This window comes from Sapajus apella, unplaced genomic scaffold, assembly GCF_009761245.1.
Source record: "Sapajus apella isolate SASKATOON/1434 unplaced genomic scaffold, GSC_monkey_1.0 scaffold50, whole genome shotgun sequence".
In the NCBI taxonomy this organism is placed as follows: Eukaryota; Metazoa; Chordata; class Mammalia; order Primates; family Cebidae; genus Sapajus; species Sapajus apella.
Genome location: NW_022436990.1, coordinates 368,720 through 385,807, shown reverse-complemented (window position 1 = coordinate 385,807; position 17,088 = coordinate 368,720). Strand labels below are relative to the sequence as shown.

The 17,088-nt window shown below is 33.5% G+C and overlaps 1 protein-coding gene across 1 annotated transcript; it reads right to left on the bottom strand.

The window, feature by feature from the left end:
* Positions 1–6,598: 6,598 nt before the first annotated feature.
* LOC116526366 (60S ribosomal protein L36a-like) lies at positions 6,599–7,092 on the bottom strand. Its single transcript, XM_032242693.1, has one exon. The coding sequence runs from the start codon at positions 7,079–7,081 to the stop codon at positions 6,692–6,694; it is 390 nt and encodes a 129-aa protein (XP_032098584.1). The 5' UTR covers positions 7,082–7,092; the 3' UTR covers positions 6,599–6,691.
* Positions 7,093–17,088: the final 9,996 nt, after the last annotated feature.

Below are 17,088 nucleotides of genomic sequence, written 5' to 3'. Positions count from 1 at the left end.
ATGTGCATTGTGTACATTACACTAGTGAAAACAAAAATGTTAATATTAATTGATGTTTAATAAAGGAGTAATGTATTTTTTGTTATTCTTTACTTCAAAATTCTAGTTTCTATGTTAAACATCTGTCACTGATGATTATTATTATCAGAAAAATTAGGCAGAAAATAATTATATTCATGGCTCAAGGCAACTTAGCAAACACATTATCAACACTTTTTCTATTAATTGACCCATTATTTAGGTTCTTTTTTATGATTATTTGGGGGTACTTTTGTATCACAGTATAACTGATGTTAAACAAAACAAACTAATTAAATAGACATGCTACTATATGAAGAGATAGAGTAACTAGAAAGGGTAAAAAAAGTAAATAATAGATTGTATTTGAAAGTGTCTGTTAGTCAAACTTTTAACAATTGATACCTGACAAAAATATATGTGATACCATATTAGATTCTAGACACACCCACACCCACACCCCCCCCACACACAAAATTTACAATTTTAATTTTAATATCACAGCTATCAGTAAGCTTTATTTATAAAACATCCTCATAATGATCTTAAGATATCTGGAGAATAAATTAAATACCGTTTTATGTCTTGGGGAAATTTTAGAAAATTTAGGGGCCCTGTCATTGTTGCTGACATTTTTTTTTCCATTTATTTATTTTATTGCATTTTAGGTTTTGGGGTACATGTGAAGAACATGCAAAATTGTTGCATAGGAACACACGTGGCAGTGTGATTTGCTGCCTTCCTCCCCATGACCTACATCTGGCATTTCTCCCCTTGCTATCTCTCCCCAACTTCCCACCCCCCACCGTCCCTTCCCTATTTCCCCCCGACTGGCCCCAGTGTGTAGTGCTCCCCTCCGTGTGTCCATGTGTTCTCATTGTTCAACACCTGCCTATGAGTGAGAACATGTGGTGTTTGATCTTCTGCTCTTCTGTCAGTTTGCTGAGAATGATGGTTTCCAGGTTCATCCATGTCCCTACAAAGGACACAAACTCATCATTTTTGATGGCTGCATAATATTCCATGGTGTATATGTGCCACATTTTCCCTATCCAGTCTATCGTCCATGGGCATTTGGGCTGGTTCCAGGTCTTTGCTATTGTAAACAGTGCTGCAATGAACATTCGTGTGCACGTGTCCTTATAGTAGAACGATTTGTAATCCTTTGGATATATACCCAGTAATGGGATTGCTGACATTTTTAACCCAATTTCACAACCTATGCTTACATAAGAAATTAAATTAAAAAATTAAAACTTCCAATTAGATTAATCTACGGAATCATATGTATTAAAAAATATTATGTGGCTTAGTCTAACCATGGTATGAGAAATCTGCAAGGTATTACTCTCTGTGGTTCCCAGTTCATAGAGTTTGGGTGAACATCCTGCTCAATCTCACCATTACTCTGTGTATAAGTCATAGGACACTGCATTTCAAGCTCAAAGACTATTATGAGAAAAATACTTCATATGCTCTACTTTTTTCTATATTATAAGTATAGATGAGTTGGTAAAAATAGCCCCAGAAGTTTGATATATGCTTTTTGAGGTTGTGTCTTATATTTCAGCCATCTAATATTTAATCATGAGCTCAGTAAAGTAAGAATAAGTCATGATATCCAAGCTGTATAACTTGGTCTTGATGTTAATAATTTATTTACAGAAAGAAAACGAATAGGTTTGTGTCTTAGCCTGTTTCATGTTGCTACAACACAATATCTGAGACTGGGTATTTTATAAATAAATACATTTTTATTTCTCAGAGTACTCAAGGTTGGAAGTCCAAGATTATGAGACCAGGCGTATCTCTTGTTGTCAGATGGGTCCTTGTTGATGTACCTTCCAGAGAGGATCAACAATGTGTCCTCACATGGTGGAGGAGAAGAGAAAGAACCCACTCCAGCAAGCCCTTTTGTTCCAGCATTAATCCAGTTATGAGGAGGGCAGAACCGTCTTAAAATAGACCCCACCTCTCAACAATGTTGCATTGGTGATTAAGTTTCCAGCACATGACTTTGGGAAATATATTCAGATCACAGCAGTAGGTATGTATCAATTGTCCTCTAAATGAGCGAAGACTGCAATTTCATTATGATCACTTAGTTTTGCTTTGTCTGCCCCAAGTCTTTCATTCAGAATGGCATAGTCCAATGACATTTCTCATTTCTTAGTAAATTGAATATTCTACAAAATAAAATTACGAACTCTAGGAATTGAAGTATATACAATGTATTTTAAATAGCATTTGTTATCACAGATAATGAATTTAAATTAGAATGCTTTACACCACGAAAGCACTCTTTTTCATTTCCCCTCAAATATCTGTTGTTTATGCACTCTAACTACTTTGTAATCTCTTTTAAGGCAGAATTAGTATAAAAAATCATTAACCATATTCTACGTAATTTTATTATCTCAATTTCTCCAAAGACTAAAAAATAGGTCCCATTCAGTTGTAAATAGTATATTATAGAAGTTATGGTGTAATAATTATCCATATTACTATTATCGTAAAGAAAATAGTTCTAAAAATTAAGTGATAGGCATAAGCAGTTTGTCTTTTAGTCTTTATGGTTCACATTATTTTTGTTTTAAAAATGCTTACTAATCAACACACTGATTTTATATCCTTATGAATTCTTCACTGTATAGTACAGAGGAAGCCAATCTAGAATCTGGGACATCAATTTAAATCCAACACGGGATGGTTTTATCTTAGAATACACTACTGAATGCCAGTCAATGTGTTTCTTGAGCTATTTCATGCTATTTTGCTGAAGTCAGAAGAAATCAGTTGCATCACAGCTGCAATTCTTGACCTGAAATGTGTAGATGACAGCAAATAGCCTCAAACTGGCTATGCAAGAAATACTTATCTAGTCCCATAAAATTCTAATCAATATTGAAGGCTTAACTAACAGATGTTATAGGACTTTCACACTATCTGTGCTTAATAGCGTCTCATTTCATATATTTTCAGTTACTTTCTTAAGTGCAGCTAATTACGGTGCTTACACTGAATTCCATATCTTCCACTAAGAATAAAGCCTCTTTCAATTTATAATAATGACTATATTGGTTTAAAAATATAAATACCTTTATTCAACTTGTGTTGATGTATGGTAATGTTGGTTAATTATTTTTGAAAGAAAGAAAGTGCTTTCAGTGAAACAGTATTCATTACAGGAAGAAAAACATTATAAACATTGTGTAATATTATGAATTTTGTTTTTCTCTCACTCCAACATTTAAACATACATCCAGCAATAAATATTATTTTTCCTAACTAATTTTCAAAATGTTTTTTAAAGAGGCAATACTTTTGTCTACATTTATATCACATAAAACTCAAGGTCATAAAAATTAAAATAACTCACATGATATTGAGTGAAGCTTGATTTAAATGTTAGACTTATATCAATGCATGATCCAGAATATAACCCAATTTATCTAACACTTTACAACTTTACTGTATATGCCTTACTTTGCTTTTTGCTTTTCTTTCTTCTCCCCTTCATAGCTTGTTTTGAAGTGTTGTTTATACTTTCTCTTTATTATTATTATATTTTTTTGAGATGGAGTCTTGCTCTCTCACCCAGGCTGGAGTACAGTGGCGAGATCTTGGCTCACTGCAACCTCTGCCTCTCAGGTTCAGGCAAATCTCCTGCCTCAGCCTCCCGAAGTTGCTGGGATTACAGGTGCCCGTTATCACACGCGACTAATTTTTGTATTTTTAGTAGAGATGGGTTTTCACCATGTTGGCCGAGCTGGTCTCCAACTCCTGATTTCAGGTGATCCACCCGCCTTTGCCTCCCAAAGTGCTGGGGTTACAGGCATGAGCTACCTCGCTCAGCCTACACTCCACTTTTTAATCTTCACAACTTGAATAATCTTTATACTACTCCATTTCGATACACCTCACTTACATATAAAAAGTTGTTCTCTCCATATTTCCCAATGAGAATCATTATTTTTAATCATTAGACTTCTCAACATTATTTAATAAAATTTGTAATTTAACCTGTCCATCTATAAATCTGGCAGGATACCACACCCTCTATATTTTCTTTCTGGTCAGTGATTCACTGTCCTATTTTTCTTCTTCTCCTTTTTTGTTAACTTTTATTTTTTAAATTTAGAGTTACCAGCTCAGGTTTGTTACATAGGTAAACTTGTATCATGGAGATTTGTTCTACCAATTATTTCATCAACCAGGTATTAAGCCTAGGATTCATTAGTTATTTTTCCTAATCTTCTCCCTCCTCACAACCTCTACCTTCCAAAAGGCCCCAGTATGTCTTATTCCTCTCTTTGTCTCCATGTGATTTCATCATTTAGCTCTCACTTATAAGTGAAGCATGCAGTATTTGGTTTTATGTTTCCTTGTCAGTTTGTGAAGGGTAACAGCCTCTAGCTCCATGCATGTCCCTGCAAAAGACATGATCTCACTCTTTTTTATGGATGCATAGTATTTTTGTGGTATATATATTCCACATTTTCTTTATCCAGTCTATCACTGATGAACAATAAAGTTGATTGCATGTCTTTGCTATTGTGAATTGCAATGAGCATACACATGCATGTGTTGTTAAAACAGAACGATTTCTGTTTCTTTGGGTAAATACCCAGTAATGGGATTGCTGGGTTGAATGGTATTTCCCTCTTTAGGTATTTGAGGAATTGAGACACTGTCTTCCATAATGACTGAGCTAATTTACACCCCCACCAACAGTGAATACAATGAAGATTTTTTCCATCTTTATCCTGAGATACTGATCTGTTTATTACATGCTCTCATTTTCGTAACTCAACCAGTCCATGACTTCCTTATCCAGTCTAATGACTCATTTTCTTGTCTCCTATAAAAAGCTCTCTGCTGAACTCTGCATCCAATTGTTTGAGCAATACTTTAATTGGTGTCAGATATGTGTTACTTAGAATGTCTAAAGTACAGTAAATTTGCTTCAATAATTCAATCATGTTCTATCTTTACAAATTTCTGTGAAGCAAACCACCACTTGATTGTTCGAGTCAAAAGCCTGTGAGCTATACTTGATTCCTCCTTTTCTCATAGCATATTCAAAATCAGTCTCACTAAATCCAACATTGTTTTTTGTTTCTATATTTCATTACTTCTGTCAGCACCCAAAGCTACATTCATGCTACAACCTCAAATACTCTCCCTTCAAATATGGTCTCTCTTATTTTCTTCTAGTGCTATAAAATTATTTAATCAAATATAAATCTAGTCAGGAAATTTCTGAGTTTAAAAAACATTCATGTCTCCCTGTTTTTACAATGAAATACTTATAAAATGTCCAGCACAGCGCTACAATTGGACACTTCTTTTAAATCATCTAATTCATCATCATATTTATGTGCTAGCTATGCTGGCCTTTTTTTTTTTCTCTTTTATTTATCTGTAACTTTCTTGACTTTTTTTTACTTTAGAGTCTTATGACCACATTATTCTTTCCCTACACTGTACTTAATTTACTCCTTCCCTAGTCTTCATTCTCATCTTCACTGAAAGATCACTTTTTTAATGAAATTTGTTTTGTAGATTAAGTTATCTCCCTATGTTAGACTCATCTGTAAGTCTCTTCTTTTTTCTACTTTTACACTCGGAACACATATAATTTTTGTAATGTTCTATTTTTCTTAACAGGCAAAGTGATTGTCTTGTTCAAATTCATAATTGAAGCAACTGACGTAAGACCTGACACAGAAAGTATTCAATGTATATTTTGTAAAAGTAAATAAATAAATAAATATAATATTCAGGTAGAAATCATAGGTTTCAATAAAATCTGTTGTTAACTTTTTCCTTAATTGTGTATATTATTTTATAATATTATAAGATTTATGAGTCATAAATCATTGAAATTTATAATTTTCTTTTCTTTAAATTTAATTTTATTTTTATTTTATTTTATTTTATTTATTTATTTATTTTTTTTTGAGACGGAGTTTCGCTCTTGTTACCCAGGCTGGAGTACAATGGCACGATCTTGGCTCACCGCAACCTCCGCCTCCTGGGTTCAGGCAATTCACCTGCCTCAGCCTCCTGAGTAGCTGAGATTACAGGCACGCACCACCATGCCCAGCTAATTTTTTGTATTTTTAGTAGAGACGGGGTTTCACCATGTTGGCCAGGATGGTCTCGATCTCTTGACCTCGTGATCCACCCGCCTCGGCCTCCCAAAGTGCTGGGATTACAGGCGTGAGCCACCGAGCCCGGCCTTAAATTTTATTTTTAATTGACAAATAATTGTACATATTGAGTACATAATGATGTTTTGATACATAGTGATTAGATCAGAATAACTAACATACTCATCATTGCAAACATTTATCATTTGTTTGTGTTGGGAATATTCAATCTCCTCCTTCTAGCTATAAGAAACTACATAATACTGTTAAGTATAGTCAGACTACAGTGTTACAGAACATTAGAATTTGTTCCTCATATCTGGCTGTAATTTTATATCCTTTAACAAATCTCTCCTTAGCCCATCTTCTCTCTACCTTTCACAGCCTCCAGTAACCTGTCTTCACTTTCCATTTCTTTTTTTTTTCATAAGAATATCACTGTGTTGATTTTCCTACAGGTAATTTTTCTACGGCTTCAACATTTTTTTTCCCAATATTAAAAGAAAAAATCCCAAAGTTTAGAACTGGATCACTTGGCCCTTTCTCTTCTTATCTCCTCCCAGTTCAAAATGCTTGCATCTCTTAATGGCCAGCATCCTCTTGGATCTGCAGTTAGGCTCAACACAGTCCAGCCGGAGCACAATCTTCTTCGTGGTCTTAGCATTCTTCCGGAAAATTGGCTTTGTCTGCCCACCACAGCCACTGTGCTTCCGATCATAGCACCTCTTTCCATGGGCATACAAGGAATCCTTTCCCTTCTTATACTGTGTCACTTTGTGAGGCTGATGCTTGCCACACTTCTTACAGAAGGTTCTTCGGGTTTTAGGTACGTTGACCATCTTTGCAGAAGGGCTGGTCTGCCTATATGATGAAAACCAGAAACGGCGTCCTGGACACTCGATTCGCATAGCTCTCACCTCGCAACAGTAAAGGGCTTCACTTTCTATTTCTATGAGATCAACTTTTTTAGCTTAAGCATATAAGTAAGAACATGCGATGTTTAACTTTGTTCTTGGCTTTTTTCACTTAACATACCCTCCTCCAGTTTTTCATCAAAGGACACCAACAACAGAAAAAAACTTGAAAGTATTGAAAATTATAGGATATTGGTTAAAATCTATTTCAGCTTATGCAGTACCAGAGGTTACTTCCCTGTGCTGCTCTAATTCCTATTCCAGAGTTTTTCACACATAATTACAATGGCAATCAAAAGTCTTAAGGTACTTCACTTTTTGGGGGTATAATAATTATAAATATTACTTAAGGCTTAGTAAATCTTACTTTTAATTATCTATGTAATGACTCATCGATCTTTTTCCTGAAGAAGAGAATCAATTACCATGAGAAGATAAATCTTGTCTTGTATGCCACTGAATCCCCTAGCACTTTGAATAGTGATTGCCTAGCAGGTTGTGAGCCCTCAATAATCATCTATTTTCAATTAATTTTTAATTTTGTTTAAAAATATTTATTGAAAAAATAGGTATTGCATGAAATAAGCAGGTTTCCTTAGATAAAACAATCCAATTCACCTTTAGAAGAAGTTATTAAAAACTTACTTAAATCTTGTTATTATGTTCCACTGGATCAAAACCAAATTAACCATTATTTCAATCTCATTAGCATGATTATATAATGGGAATTGAGAAGATGAGTTATAGAAAAACATCTAACCTGTAAGTCATAATTAACTAAATTAAATACATTCTTAAAGCAATAAATGCCATCTGCTTGCTTTTTCTAAGGGCTAAACTGTTTGGATTTAAGCCAATTTCAAAGAGAAAAATAATGTGATACTGAAAAATTACAAACGATGAATTAGGCAGTTTACATTCCAGTGCTTATTTAAAAGACTATATAAAATCATTTGAATATATTAACATTTAACTCTATCTATTCTGTTTTCTTTTGAAGTTTTTAAAATTTTACCAGGACCCTCAGTAATGTAGATCAGCACAGGATGTAGTAATGTTTTCAAAAGGTATTTTGACTAAGATATTCACATCATCACATTACTGAATTTTGTTTTTGTTTTATTATTGTTACTTCTACATGGGTTTTACTATTATCCATGAAGAAAATACAAGATTACAAATAAGAAGGTAATTTTTTTCCTGGCCCTTAAAATTCAGAATTAATATACATTTTTTCATTCCTCTTTACTGATTAGCTAAGCCACACTGACTAAACATAGTATTGTACAAGCACAGCTACTAAGCTAATAACATTTGGTACTTAGTTTCAAAAGTATACATGAGTGACACATTCAGATAAGGATATATAACATAGATTATTAAATAAATGCCATATTTGGAATTTAAATATAACTAACCCTCCTGTTTATCATATCATGGGAATTATTATAAATTAGCCTTAATCCAAGTTAGTTCCAAAGTTCATAAATTCAACAAATATGCTTTAAGCACTTTGAATGTATGAGGCATATTTTTAAGTGAGCTAAATACAGTTCCTACCTTTCACATGCTATACATTTTATATCTTCTTCTATCCCACAGTTTGGTGATCCAGTTGCACTCCCATTTGCAGTTTGTAAACATGGTATTCCCAATTATTTCTGGAATTTTTATTCTTTCTTGATTTTAGCTTAATAGGAAGCCCTACCACTTCGACATACACCAGAAGCCCTCAACAGTACAAGCTGAGCAAGTTTCTCAACTTATCAATTGACAAGTTGAGAAAGTTTCAAGCACATAATAAGAATAAACAACCACTTCCACTGGACCAAATCTCCTTGATAAAAAGGTTCTTATTCTTCATATGCTCAGTGCTGACTGATATCTAAGACATAGAAAAATTTAGACCATTTTTTATGTTTATTACTTTCCAATACTAAATTTTGTTTTAGAAAAGTAATGTGGGGAAAACCATATATGACAGACATCTGTTACATTTAAATATTAAATTTGTGGATGTAGAAGCAACATTCGGCCCTCAGATAGTTTTAAATAAAAAAGCACTTGAGCTAAATTCAAAACTCAATATCCATTCAGAGTTTACAGTTTAGTACAGGAGAAACAGAGAAAATAGACAAAATAAATAATATATACATATACATATGCTAATATATATATGTATGGGTAAAATAAAGCAATAAAATATATAACTACAATTTAAAATCATGGCTAGGCTAGCTTGCTAAGAAAATATCATTCACATGAAAACCTCAGTTCTATGACAGAGTGAGTTGTGAAGGTGGCAGAAGTCAGAGTTATCTATGCATAAGAAACTTCAAGAGCGGAGGCCATAAGTTTATTGACTGCAGTGTTTAAACGACAAAAAAATAGAAGTGGTAGAAGCATTCTGTTAAAAAAAAAAAAAAGATGTGAAAATGTGGTTCACATACACCATGGAATACTATGCAACCATAAAAAAGGCACAAGGATCATGTCCTTTGCAGGGACATGCAGGGAGCTGAAGGCCACTATGCTTAGCAAACTAATACAGAAACAGAAAACTAAATATGACGTGCTCTCACTTATAAGTGGGAACTAAATGATGAGAACACATGGACACATAGAGGGAAACAACAAACACCAGGGCCTTTCAGAGGGAGGAGGCTGGGGGAAGGAGAGGATCAGAACAAAACAACTAATGAGTTATAGGCTTAATACATGGATGATGAAATAATCTGTACAACGAACCCCCTGATACAAGTTTACCCATGTAACAAACTTGTTCTGGTACCTCAGGGATACCAGAAAGAGTGTCTGAGATGTCTCCATGAAGTCAGAGGGTGTTTTCCTTGGGATTCTCTATTTTCTGCTGGGAGCAGGAAAGGAGCTATTGAGAGCTCTGAGATAAGCAGGATAACACCAACAGAAAGTGACAGAGTTTTGTGCTCTTTTTATAAACATGAAATAAATCCTCAAAAATCTAAAAGGAGAAAATGTCCTGTTACCTCAGGGGTACCAGAGAAAGTTTGTTACATAGTAAATTTGTTATGTAAATAAAAATTAAAAAAAAAAATAAAGTAATACTGACAAGAGAGAACTTTTTTTAAAAAAGAAAGAAAAGGAAATCACAATAAGCAGAAATGTGGAAGAAGGAGAGAAAGGAGGAAGAAAGAGAAAAATTAAAGACATAGATTAATCAGGAATCAGGAAACCCAGATGGCAGATCCAAGTGTCCGTTTGTGTTGCCATAAAGGAATACCTGACGCTAGACAGTTTATAAGGAAAAAACCTTTACCTCACTAGCAGTTCTGCAGGCTGTCCAAGAAGCATGGCACTACCATCTGCTTCTGATGAGGTCCTCATGCTACTTCCAATCACGGTGAAACGTGAAGGGGAACCAGTGAGGAGAAATTCTATGGCAAGAAAGGAAGCAAGGGAGAGAGGATTTTTGACAATCAGCTATTTTTATCAATCAGCTCTTGAGGAAAATAATAGAGCAAGAACTCACTCACCCACACATAGGGAGGCCATTAATCTATTCATGAAGGAACTTCCTCCATGACCTAAATACCTCTTACTCAAACACTAACATTGTGGATCAAATTTCAACATAAGTTTTGGGGAACAAAAACTGAAACTATAGCAGCAGGCGAGGGCATTGTTAAGAAAAAAACTTGTAACATTTCATTATGAATTATAGTTTACAGTTTATATATACTCACTGTTAAAGCTATTATTAAAAACTTAACTCCATTTACATAGTACCTATGCTTATTAATAGTAGCAGACAGATCAAGGAAAATATTTATCCTAGGTGGATTGATATTCAAGTAGAGGAAAAGAAGCACATACAGGGCACACTAGAGAATGTTAACTCAAAAGCAAACAGAAAGTAGTTAGATTTGACTATCAGATATATAAATCCTTGAGAAGAAATTTTTGGCAGATGTGAGATGAAAGTTCAAGTCCTACAAATCCAGATTCTAAAGTAAAGCATACATTTGAGTTGTAACTTAGGTGTTACATATTAATATAGCAGGGATACAAACATTCAGACCATAGCAACATTTTTCATGTCTCTTTTCTGTTATTTTATTTATAGCATATATATTTGATACTTTCTTATTGTTTCCATATTTCTACTGAATGAAATCTTCAACTGAGCATTCATGTTGCCTACTTTCCTTCATAAATCCCTTAACAATATTAATCATAATTACATTACATTCTTTGTCTGATACTTGTAACATCTGAGTCATTTCCAATTCTGTCACTTTTATTTTTTCTGTTTGCAATGTGCATGTGTGTGTGTGTGTGTGTGTGTGTGATTTTATATTTTTAGACTTTATACTCTTTGTCTGATTTTGTAACATTGTATGTAGTAGGAAATTAAGTAAATATTATTTATACTGGTAAACTGGCATGCCACTTATTGCTAGGACTTTAATATATATAAGAAAAGGCTGAGTTATTTCAGTCCAGTAGTATATTAAATTTGGGGGTTGTAGCTATGGTTACCTTCTTTGCATTTACTATTAACTTAAAATTTCTCCAGTTTCAACTTTCACTTTGTATATGGGCTGGGTTGTTGGAAGTATTTTTTCAATTCCTGTTTCCAATTCAGCTTTTGACTTTCCTGTCGAAAAAGGAAAGTCTATTTGTCTGTCTCACAGAAGGTTTCTTTTCGACATTTGCCCCTTCCTCAATGGTAGATTGCTTTACTGTTTTACTTCTCTACTTTTTGAGTATTTTATGAGTTGAATTGTGTTCCCCAATTTACTTCATATGTTGATGTCCTAATGACCAGGACCAAGAATGTGACTGTATTTGTCAAAAGAACCTTTAAAGAGGGGTCTAAATTTAAATTAAGATGTTAGAATGGGCCATAATCCAATATAACTGGTGCATTTATAAGAAGAGAAAATTTAGACACACAAAAAAACACCAAGGATGCATGCACTTGGAAAGACCATATGAGGACACAGAGAGAAGGCAGCTACCTGCAAGCCAAGGAGAGAGGCCCAAGGAGAAACCTAGTAACACCTTGATCTTGTACATTTAGCCTCCAGAAATATAAGAAAACGAATTTGCATTGTTTAAGACACCCAATCTCTGGTATTTTGTTACAGCAAAATAATAAATTCAAGGTCTGCTCATGTGCGTTGGGGGTATGGGAATGCCTTGTATCTTCTATTGATATAAGCAGACCCTCAATTTTCAGGCTTTTGGTGCGCCGCTTTCTCAGTGATCCTGCTCCTCTACCAGAATTAGAAAATTTCTCAGTCTGCACCCAGTACATCTTCCTGCCTTTTCCTTAGATGTTGTGTGTTGTTTGTTTGTTTTTATTTTTTACTATTTTTTTTTCTACAGGTTTCAATGGTTTTTTTACCTATACCGTTAGGACATTAGTATTTGTTGCCTTTTATCAAGATTAAGCTTTCTTTTTCCTCAGGTCATAAGATTCTGAGTAAGGTTTTTTTTCCCCCTTCCCATAGCGGGACTGCTCCCCTACCCAATCCTAATCTTAGGAGAATTTTTTCATTTTTCCTCTCTGCCATCAATCCTTCTTAGAAACAGACAGTGGACTCTGTGGAGAAGAGCCTACAAGCAAGAGGAGCAGGGGGAAACTAGCTTTAATTTTGCAACTCCCAGAGATGCTACATCCTTACAGTAGTTCAAACTATTTCAATAGTTGCTTAAAAAACATCCGCTGAAATCTTCTTAACTATGCTGTGTAATCTGGTGTTTGCAACCCACCTCTCCCTCGTGGCATCTATCTCTGCTTCATTTTAAAAGTAGTTGATTATAGTGTAATCTTAACTGTGGCTTTAAAAAAATTATTATTTAATTTTATATATTTTTTTATGTTGTTAGGGTTAGAAATGGAATCTTTTCAGCTTTCTTTGTTCTTAATGAAAGGAGAAAAAAAAGCCATCTTTATAAGAACCATCATTAATAACTGGAAATTAAACAATAAATGTTTTCTGAAACAATTAATGAATAAAAGGAAAACTGAAGTTAGAATTTATTAATATATTTCAAATTATAACAAACATGCAAAAGCCTACAGTTAAACTCATCCCTGAAGAAACGGAAGATTTGTGTGTAGCATATTGTTTAGGTAAATAAATTTCTACATTACTTATCAGATATAATATTTTGAAGTTTGTCAGACGCCAATCTTCAATCACTTCCAGGTAATTAACATTATGTGTTAATCTATCTATCAACTCTCTGATCTGTGTGGAAAGTTTCTTAAAATATCAAAAGATTCACCCCACTATCTAGCTATCTAACTTCTTTTGTAATGTAGCAAGTTTCTCACTTGCCTTTGATACAAAGGTTAAAATATACTTAAATCTTTCTATGTTAATGAGCTCCAAACAATTGCATTTATATTATTAATAAATCTACTCTCCTATGTCTTTGAAATATGCATCAACATTAATTTTTAAAAAATATTGTGTCAGATGCGATTATATTCACAGAGCTTATTCATACTGTTAATAAGGTTAAATTATAAATAGAAATTGATATTGGATTAGATCTGAACAGAATCATGAAATGAATTTCACTTTTTTACTATTCTAGTTGGATTCAGTACTTCCAAATTAATCTTTCAAATATCTAGGACAGTCTAAGCATCTTCCTTGGTACAGGCGTACTCTTCTTGTCTTCTTTAAATATATATTTTTCTCTATTCTAGTTTCTCAGGATTATTCTCCGGGTTAGTTTCTAATTGAAAATTCCTAACATGTCTATGATATAACAAGAGAATACTTACAGCTTTCAGGTTATTTTGATTACTAATTGCCAGCAGGATTATGTCAGAGGTAGTCTTAACAGACAAGTCATTTAAAGAGGAAGTCAGTTAATGAAATATATTCAAGACTAGTAAATAGCCTAATCCTTATTTCATCCTTCCCTTCTACTGTTCCTCCCACCGTTCTATTTTAAAAGCAAAGCTCAATCTAAATCCCCTTAGAGCAGAAAAAAGTAAATTGAAGAAAGCATACTTTGAAAAAATTTCTAGCAATAGAACTTTTACAACTTATGATTCTAAAGAGGCACCAAAGTATTAAGGTTGGATCTTAGAGAATGTCCCTAGAACTTCCGACTATGTCTCCCACAAAGACTCTTTCCCGTGTGCCTCAGAACATAGATTTTGAATGTCTAGTTTTGCAGCTTTGAATGGTACCTTGGAGTATGGAATGAAAGTCAGATGGAGGAAAGATGGGAAAAGATATACTAATAATTCACTATCATTTCCCATCATCAGGTGAGAAAAATTATTCATATTTAATTGTCAAATACTTTGACATTTTGACCCAGCCCTCTTTGCTTCCTCATGTTTTTATTTTGCATAGCACAAAATGCAGACCAATACCAACTCTATATTCTGTATTAAAACCATATCATGATTTGTGTTTTTTGAAAATGTGAATAAAAATTAAAACTTCTTTTCAGTAACTAGAAAATATAGTCTTTTCAATTTTGTGCAACTTTGCTCTTTCTTTATTTTGATTTCCACACTTGTCAATATTCATAAGTCTAGGCTGTCACTCATAGGAAAAGCCTGTGACATTTTACTGATATGCACAGAAAATTATCAGGAAAACGATACATAATTTGAGGTGCTATTTTCCTGTGATTTCACTGTGTGTTTAAGTATAATCTGAATAAAGCATCTAAATAAAAAGGTTGACACTAATGTTGAAAATGCCAAGTTCTATGTCACATCAGTTCAAAAGAAACAGAAGGGAAATAGGGAGAACTTTGGCTCCAAGGGATGAGTGTTAACTACTCTTTTTAGAGAACATTACATAATTTTATTAGTTAATAACACAGGATTTTAAAGAGCAGTTCTAAAAATTATGTTTGGGGTATTTCTGGAAAAGTAATAGATAGGAACAATTTTCCTTTGAAAAATGGAATTTAGCATGTATTTTAATTTTATCTCTAGTAAAAGTTAGAGTAGGAAAATGACAGCAGTAGATCTTATCTCCATCCTCTTATTCCATCCTAGAAACAACTCTAAACTGGCAAAACATAATAGAAGAAGTAATTATTCTGAGAATTTAGTTTAAAGCAGACTTTTCTGAAGTAAACAGCATAACTTCTCAATTATTCAGTGAGGTAATTTTTTAATCTCAAAATTATGTTTGGTTTTTTTGTGTGTGTTCAGCCATCAAATAGCGTGTTGAGGTATAAAATACTTTGTGAAATTTTATTTAATTAAAATCAATAAAAATATATAGTATTAATGTAGGTCTCTGTTATATTAGTAAAATTATGTTTATTCATTCATTAATCATTATGGGGACTTCCAACATCTCCTCTCTTATTCATCAAAATAAAAATCTTGGATATGCATAAAGAACAGAATGAAAACCACAAAACTGGCCAAAGTGCAACACCTTTGTGTGATGCTCTCTCTCTTCTTTTGTACTTTTATTCAGCCACTAAGGAAAGGGGCAGGGACTGTCCACTTCTTGACAATCCTTTTGTGTTTGTTTGTAGGTGGAAACATACTAATTCTTCAGGAAGGATCTTGGCAGAGAAAAACATATGGTGGAAGCTCTTTACATCTGCTTATGATCATAATAACAACAATAAGGGCCAACTTTAATGCTCATTAATTGCTTACTATGCAGCAGTTACAAAGCTAAACGTTTTATGTACAAAATGCCTGTAATACAATAATAGACTTCTCTCCGTATCCACAAAGGATTGATTCCAGAACCCCCCAACAATTACCAAAATCCAGGATGCTCATGTACCTTACATAAAATGTTGGAATATTTACATATAACCTATGCACATTCTCCTATATACATTAAATAATCTCTAGTTTTCTAGTGCTACTTAAATATTTACTGTATTCTTTTTAAAATTTGTATTATTTTTCTTGTTACATTGTTTCTCTTTTTGAATTTTTTTTAATCTTCAGTTGGTTTTATGCAGAACACATAGATGCATGACCTATGGATGTGGCTTATCACAAAAAAATAAACTGAGGCTTAGTGTAATGAATTATTTTATATCCACTATGAAACTTAGTTGTTAATAAAAGGCATCCATAACTTTACATGTTGCCTAACAAAGCACATTTAGGAAAGAGATCAGACACAAATTTGAAACTAAAAAGCCTTGAAATGACCCTTGGGAGAAATAATTGTATTTACAACAGAAGATTGGGGGTGGCTGTTCAAAATATGATCATAAATTTTTCATACTCCCATCAAAGTTAGAGCCAAATCCACCCTATCCTATCCTTGTAAGTGTTTTTGCGGGACTTAGTGACTGACTCCTAATGACATTAATATGGTGTTTCTGGAACTACATAATAAAAGTCACTGTGTATTCCTCCTTGCTCTATTTATCACTCAATAAGGGGAAAGCAAGCTGCCATGTCTTCAGGACATTTGTGTAACCCTCTCGGCAGATGACATAGGTGGGAACTGAGAGGCTTCCTGCCAAGTGCATTCTTAGTGATCCAGCTGGAAAGCATCAGCAGACTATGTTCCAGACTGACATATTGACTGCAACTGTATTAGAAACCCAGAGGCAGAGCTATTCAGGTAAATACATCTTAAATTACTGATCGAAAGAAACTATGAGATAAAAAATATTTTGTGTTTCTAGTTGCTATGTTTGGAGAAATTTATTATTCAGAAATAGGTAACCAATACAGGGGAGATTTGAATATTAGACCCATGTCTTAGAAATAATAGTTACAAGAAGCTTTAAATTTTTTTTTAATAATGACCAAATTCTCCCTTTTAGGAATTCAAGGGTCTATGGCATAAAATACCACAAAGAAAATACTAACTACAGTGAAGTGTAACAAGTTGCATTCTAGAACACAATAAGGCAAGACAGAAACACAGAAATAAATGCAAAATATTAGGGAAGTAATATGGGATAGATTCTGAGTCAACTATTGAAGTTCTCTGAGCAAGTTAATAGAATGTTAAATAAAATATGTACTAAAATATAAA